The 7902-nt window shown below is 37.1% G+C and overlaps 1 protein-coding gene across 1 annotated transcript; it reads left to right on the top strand.

The window, feature by feature from the left end:
- The first annotated feature begins 1116 nt into the window (after window positions 1–1116).
- On the top strand, window positions 1117–4967 carry LOC132060930 (indole-3-pyruvate monooxygenase YUCCA6-like). Its single transcript, XM_059453820.1, has 4 exons — window positions 1117–1791; window positions 3212–3460; window positions 4415–4540; window positions 4626–4967. Exons 1-4 carry the CDS (start codon window positions 1117–1119, stop codon window positions 4791–4793), a joined length of 1218 nt encoding a protein of 405 aa, XP_059309803.1. The 3' UTR covers window positions 4794–4967.
- Window positions 4968–7902: the final 2935 nt, after the last annotated feature.

Here is a 7902-nt window from a genome sequence, read left to right as displayed (position 1 = left end):
TATTGATCACCTTTTAGCTCCTCCATACCTCATAGACATATTATTGAAATGGAAGAGCATTATCACATGAAGCTTCGCTTCCACCGACCCTTCGGTCTTTTGCATGTCATTCAACATGTTTTTTACTTCATAAATTGATTACCTACCTCACTTTAAAAAAAATCAACCACCACTTGCTTAGGAAAACCCAGTGAAACTAACGAAGAGAAATCTCCTATATTTTCTCCTACACCTTGTACAGATTTAGCGTCCCTTATAATTTTACCCATTGCAGATACCATCAGGCACACGAATGATACTGTGGGATCTGACTGTCCTATGACTCTATACTACCACCACCATATGCAAAGGTTTATGTTGAACAACTAGAATTCCAGCGTTTATTGCAATTTTGATGGGCTTGAATGATAGCTTTGAACAAGCCAGGAGTCGGATTCTCATGATGCCTAACTTGCCAACAATCAACCAAACTTATGCTATGGTTGCTTAGGATGAGAGTAGGATGGTTTCAGGAAACTATTCGGGCAACGTTAAACTAACTGCCATGTTCGCGAATTATATAATCTGGAATGTGACTTTTGTCACTTGAAAGGTCACACAAGTTGATGAGATGTCATTTTTGCGGCAAGCCAGGGCATCTGAAGGAGAATTGTTATAAAATAATAGGGTATCCTGCATATTTCAAGACCAAGAGAAAGGCTAATATGATTCAGATGGAAGGGAGTTGAGTGCGAGTGTTAAACAGTGGAAACAACAATGCGGTGTCTATTTGATTGAATGAATGCTAATTTTTGCCCAACTTTCATTTAACGTTAGATTCAATCCCTTAATTTGTTCCAATTCTTTAGGGACTGACCAGTCTCCTATTTCTTCTGGATAATATTTGTGACTCAGAGTGTTTTTAGTTCTCGTCAAATCCCTTAAATTTCCATCAGCAACAGGTTGTATTGACCAATGGGTATCCGCAATTTTAGCTCTTTTCCCTATATTCCACAATTCTTGAAATATATAAAATAGAAAAATCAAAGAAACGGTTAAGATACAGTTTCTCATTCAAAATCCATCTCCCCCCGGCCTTAATTTAGTTAATTTAACACTATTGTCCCCTAGTGTTTGATGGACTACTTCATAGAAATAGAAGACAAAAGGTCTCATGATCCTTTTTTCAACAAAAACAACAAGATGATGAAGAGATGTGTATACGTTGAGGGACCGGTGATCATTGGAGCAGGGCCGTCAGGACTAGCGGCTGCAGCATGTTTGAAGCAAAAAGGAGTTCCAAGTTTGGTATTAGAGAGATCCAATTGCATAGCTTCTTTATGGCAACTCAAGACTTATGATCGTCTCTGCCTTCATTTGTCTAAGCAATTCTGTGAACTTCCTCTCATGTCATTCCCCGAAGATTTCCCGACTTACCCCACGAAGAACCAGTTTATTAAGTACTTGGAGCTATATGCCATTACATTTGATATTAGGCCCGTTTTCAATCAAACGGTTGTATGTGCTAATTACGATCAGAATCTCGGGTTCTGGAGGGTGAGGACGGACACAACAGAATATGTTAGCCGGCAGCTAATCGTGGCGACGGGGGAGAATGCAGAGGCAGTGGTACCTGGAATTGAAGGAATGGAGCAATTTGGTGGAAGTATAATGCATGCAAGCTTGTATAAAAGTGGGGAAAATTTTAGAGGGAAAAAGGTGTTGGTAGTTGGATGTGGGAATTCAGGAATGGAGGTGTGTTTGGATCTATGTAATCATGATGCAAGCCCTTCCCTCGTGGTTAGAAATACTGTAAGGCCTCATTTGTTTTCATTAAAATTAAAACGTTTGAATCTAAATACACATTGAATATTAACATGTGCATTAAATTTTAGATATTTGAATTTAAATACACATCTGAATATTAAGATTTTGTATTAGATTAACAATTAAAACTATTGAATGCATAAAATTATCTTTTTAAATTACTAAATATAAAATTTAATGAAATTTCAAGTTAATCAAATAATATATCAATAAAATATTTTTTAAAATTATAAGGTGGTTAGCGGTAGTGGTTATGAGTGTCTCCATTGGGGATGGTGTTGCCTAATGATGGTGTTGTGGGTATAGTAGCTAGTGGTGATGGTAGTTGTCACGAGTGGTTGATGGTGGTAGTTGGTGGCGACGACTTATAGTTGTGGTGGATCTAGTGATAGCTAATCATAGTGGTGAATGATGGTTGTGGTTAACAATCACTATAAAAAAAATGGTTGTGATCGATGACTGTTGTTAGCGACATATATTGGTGACCGATGGTGGTGATTGCCAGTAGTGATTGGTGGTTGTGTGTGTCGAGATTGAGATGGTGTTGCCTAAGGGTGGCGTTGTTGCTATAATAGCTAATGCTGATGGTAGCTGTCGCTATTAGTTGATGGTGGTAGTTGGTGGTGGCGACTGATCTTTATGGTGGATCATAGGGATAGCTAATGATTGTGGTGAATGATGACTATGGTTGGCAATATATAGCGATGACTGATGGTGGTGATTGCCTGTCGTGATTGGTGGTTGTTGTGGTAATGGTGATTGGTGGTGATGATTGTAAATAGGGGCTAGTGGTGGTGATGGCTAGTTGTAGCGATCGATAACGATGGTGGTTATGAATGGTGGTAGGTGGTAGCTGATAATGTTGGGCAACAACGATGGATGTTGATAATGGTGAGCAATGGTAGTAGTGGTGAATTGCAATCTTTAGAAATCTTAGAGTAGACATCTTAATGATATTAATACTTTGTACATATCTTAATTAATCATTCAAATCCATTCAAATTCATTAAGTGATTGTAATATAAAAAAAAAATGCATTTATGGTTAAAATTTGAATTATTAAGATCCAGACTTAAAAATCAAATGAACTTAATGACTGCAATTTGAATAATTAAGATCAATACTTTCATTAAGCGCAAATAAATAAAGCATAAGAACATACTCAAACTTTATTAATTTTTCCATTTACTTTCCTTTTCTTTTCTTTACCCCTCTTTAAAAGGGTCATAATATAATAAAAAAGAAAAAAGAAGGAGAGAGAGAGAAACAAAAAAGCCTACCTTTTCTCCTCCTCCTCCTCTTCTTCTTCTTCTTTCTTCTTTCTAGTTTTCTTCGGACATTTTAAAGCAGATCAACCCTTTGAAAACTATTAGTTTTGACTTTGCGTTTTTTGAATTCTTTTTAGGTGCACGTTCTACCACGAGAGATGCTGGGGAAATCAACTTTTGGGTTATCCATGTGGTTACTAAAGTGGTTGCCCGTGCGACTTGCCGATCGATTTCTGTTGATTATTTCGTGGTTATTGCTTGGTGACACAGCTCGACTCGGCTTGGTTCGGCCTAAGATAGGGCCACTAGAGCTAAAAAACTTGTCTGGAAAAACCCCAGTGCTTGACGTTGGGACACTTGCTAAGATTAAAAGTGGTGACATTAAGGTACGTACCATACTACTATTTGCTACAGAAAAAAATCATACATGGACTATATTTAGTATCATCAAATTACCTTTCTTTTCTTGATATCTTTCTTTCACTTTTGTTACCTAGCTAGCTTTTTAAATGTTTGTTGGGATCCATCCCATGGCAATAATAACAATATCAATCGGCAAAATTGAACAAAAGGATAGAATCAACTTATCGGATTTAATCGGTGTGTCATGGCAAGCCACTGTCTGGACCTACAAAGATGTAAATCGCTTAGGCTGTTCACTCCCCAAGATTCAACAGCTCTTCCAAACACATGCACTTGTGACGGAAGTTTGGAGTTACACAAAATAATTGCCTAGAAATTCACGAAGAAAGAAGGCCAAGAAAGAAGGAAATATTTGAGAAAGGAAGCCAATAAAGGAGAAGATATTTCTCACAAAGAGAATACATGAGAAAGGAAGCCAATAAAGGAGAAGATATTTCTCATAAAGAGAATACATTCCAGTATATGGTCTTGGGAAAAGTGGGTGCACAATTAAACAACTCATCCGTTATGAGATGAATAATTCTCATCAAGGGAAAGTAACATTCTGCCCAATAATTTCTAGAGAATGAATGTGGTAATTATACTATGCACTCTCATCTGCACATTAATTCGAGAGTAGTAACTGTTACTTTACATTCTCATCTGCACAATCAATTCGAGAGAATGAATGCGTTAAATTTATTTTGCATTCTCATTCATTAATAAAAAGTGCATACATCTATCATCAACATTGCAAATATCCCATAAACAGTGTGACAAATTTCTTCAGCTTAATTTGTCCCAACATTCATTGATTTCAATGATGTAAATCACACAACCCCTTATCAATTAATTTAGGTAGTGCTCCAATTTTGCATTAATCAAGAAAAGGCATAAGTCTTTGGAAAAACGAGTAATTTTAGTTGTTATATGTGTAGGTATGTTCTGGAATTAGGAGATTATTAAAGCATCACATGGTGGAATTTGTGAATGGGCAAACGGAAGAATTTGATGCAATAATCATGGCAACTGGTTACAAAAGCAATGTGCCATCGTGGCTAAAAGTACTCACCTTTCTCCCTTTAGTCAGTTTCTTGATTTAATGATGAAAAATGGTTATGTATAATTATGGTCTTGTTTGGTCGCCAGGAAACAGAGATGTTCTCAGAAAAAGATGGTCTACCAAAAAGGCCATTTCCCAATGGGTGGAAAGGAGAGTGTGGGCTTTATGCAGTGGGATTCACCAAACGTGGCTTGCTTGGTGCTTCCATGGATGCCAAGAAAATTGCTGAGGATATTCATCAATATTTTCAATGAAATATACGTATCACTTGAAAATGTTAATCCCCTCAAAAAGAAATTGAGAGAAAAAAGAAAAAACACAGTTATTGTATTTGGTAAAAAAAAAAAAAGTACTAATAGCATTATCTTCTATTAAAATAGTTAAAAATATCCTTAAATCTACTTTTGGTTGATGGGGACTGGTTCCTCTCCAGTCTTCTTATTAAAATAGTTAAAAACATCCTTAAATCAACTTTCTTAGTTATTTGGTTGATGGGGACAGGCTCCGCATTTTTTTTTTTTCCAGTGGAAAAAAAAACCTCATCTGTCCATTTAGTCCAAGGCCCATCTTAAATAACTCACAGGATAATTAGCGCAAGTGTGAATAAACTATTCCCCAAAGTTTAGAAATTAATTTGTAATTATTTAATGGTTGAGATTCATTTTATTAACCAAATAACATCAACTCTAGTTAGTAGTTCTCTCTCTTTACCCTTTTCCTCTTTGCTGCCAGCAGTAGCCTTCCTCCCTCTAGAGGATCTCCCCATTAAAGCTAGTAGTGCAACCTACAAAAATCAGTTTATTTTGCTCTATTCTCACCATTATTATCAAAGAAATACTGTGTTTAACTCTCGAGAAAAAGAGGATAACAAGATCCAAATGATACACTTCGGTTATTAAATTTCACCAGATCAAGTAAGGAGAGTGGATTCATCTAGTTTAGACGGAAATGGTGATCTAATGAAGCTTTGTTTCAAACCGGAAAGTTTCAATTTGGGTGGATCTGAAAATTGAAAGAAAAAATTGGTGTCCTCTTCAAATTTGGTGTTTCATCACCAAATCTTGGATTCATAACTAATTGGAATTTTAATTTCAATAACTGATCAATCTCTCCTTCTCTATAGTTTCTTTTATGAGATACCCATTTTATATATGTGTGTTGAAGGCTACACTTCATTATGAAATTTTAATTTCTGAGAATTTTGTGATTTGCACAACGTTTTAGTTATTTCATCTCGTTTTATTGTCGATAGATTTAGAAGCAACTAGGGGAAGTGGGAGAGAGAAAAGCTATTAACCCTGGTTAAGATTAGTTGGTTAGCAAAATGAATCTTAACCATTAAATAACTAATTGGCCACGTGTAAATCAGTCAAAGCCGCACTGGACCAAATGGACAGATGAGGTACTGGAGGGGAACTGAGTGTTTATAAGCTAATTTGACTAACGTATCAGCTTGTCCACACACCCTCTTGAAAGAGTTTCTTAGAATCAGAATAGTTTGGAGTTCGGCAAATAATTACTGTCTGTATTTGCCACGTACGATCCAAGTTCCTGAGCCATAATAGGCAACTAAGAGCTACTACCCAATATAAAAACCCGATATGTATCAATTACTATAGTTCAAAATTTGAAATGATACTATAAGAATATTTAGAAGTCTCCGAGACTTTATATCTAGAAGCGGAAGAAAATGTAAGCGCAATGTTGCCAAAACCGGCCTATAGCTCAAGTACCAATCAAAAAGCATCTAACGAAATTCGAATATAGCTCTAGAGCATATATAATCCGAAAGCTAAACAAAATATAATCAAAACTAACTAGCCATAATGAACAGTGTTTACCCCTGTTTATCCCTAATTGGGTAATAAACAACTTTAATCTATTTGTAAGTGTGTATATGATATGTGGATAATATTTATATCTATATATATATATATATATATATATATATATATATATATATATATATATATATATATATATATATATATATATATATCAATGCCTTGAGTGAATATGTTTCTATAGAAGATTAAGCTAATGGTGTTAGAAGAATAAGCTAAAAACCACAAAAATCCATCGTATTCGGACTAAAGAGAGAGAGAGAGAGAAATGATGCTTTTAATATATATTTCGTTATTCAACGTTTCGATCTTGAACAAGCTAACCTTTAAAAATTGCGAAGTCAGCCCCTATTTATAGTTTTGCCCTATGGGCACTTGTATACGGCACAACATAAAGCCCTTTAGAATAAGGTAAACCCTAAAAGGATAAGGTTGGGCGCACGGTCGACACCGTACGCTCGTCGGTACAACGTGACGTAACGATGTTGACGCGGTGGCGATTTTATACCGATTAACAGGACTAACGGCCACGATCAACTCGATTACGTCGAAACCGGGACCAATGTACCACGATCAACTCGGTCATTGCCGGAGAAGCCGGACTAACGGCCACGATTAACTCGGTCATGGAGAAAACGGACGCTATGACGCCGAGTTTGGTCGGAGATGTTTCGACCAAACAAGTTTGCTTCACTTTTCCCTGTGTCGGCCACGGCGGTAATTCCCGTCGATTCTGGGGTGCGTACTCGGTGACCTATTCTGTCTCTTTATCTCCGCCCCGGTCTGCCTCACCTGGCCTTGCAAATATCCGTTTTACCGTATACGTATAGTCCCCACACTTTTCGACCGTAGTTTTTACGGAGTAACCGAAGTAGGATGAGTCACGAAAACCGCGGTTCCATAAGCCCGTTCTTATCTTTTCATTTTATGCGGGGAACAAGTTACGTCCCTCTACCATCGACCACGTGTCTCACCCCGAACGACAAACTTTGCAATCGCCAACGACGTCGTTTCAAATCACGTCTCATTAATTGTGGGACACGTGGCATCCCCAGGTTTTCGGGATCAGAATCATCTCGGTTCCCATGCACATATAAGGCCTTTAACCCTTTCATTTCTCTATTTTTTCTTTCACCTTTCTTCTTCTCCACTTCTAATCATCTTCATCTTCATATCATTCTTGTTGATTTCAATTGTTTTCTCCCCTCGATTCGTTGTTACATCAGGTGTAAGAAAACCAACTTTGCTAAACATTTTCATTTGTTGTTTTCCTATCGAAAGTCTTTGTCGCTTAGTTTCTTCTCTCCCTCGCCATTTTGAATTTTTTTCAACCAAGCTTCCTTCACTCTTTCTTATTATTTTTTAACTTTTTCCTTCTCCCTTTTTGACCCCCCTATCTCTTTTTTCCAAACTTAAATGCCCCCCCCCCCCACCTCCCCGAAAGTTCCCCGTTTTTTTCCGAGGAGCCGGTTTTTCAAACCAAGGGAAAAAGGACCCTCTTTAGACATAGTCCTCCAAA

The sequence above is a fragment of the Lycium ferocissimum genome, chromosome 6 (genome assembly GCF_029784015.1).
Source record: "Lycium ferocissimum isolate CSIRO_LF1 chromosome 6, AGI_CSIRO_Lferr_CH_V1, whole genome shotgun sequence".
In the NCBI taxonomy this organism is placed as follows: domain Eukaryota; kingdom Viridiplantae; phylum Streptophyta; class Magnoliopsida; order Solanales; family Solanaceae; genus Lycium; species Lycium ferocissimum.
Note: the sequence above shows the minus strand (reverse complement) of the source record. Positions and strands in the feature narration are given on the sequence as shown.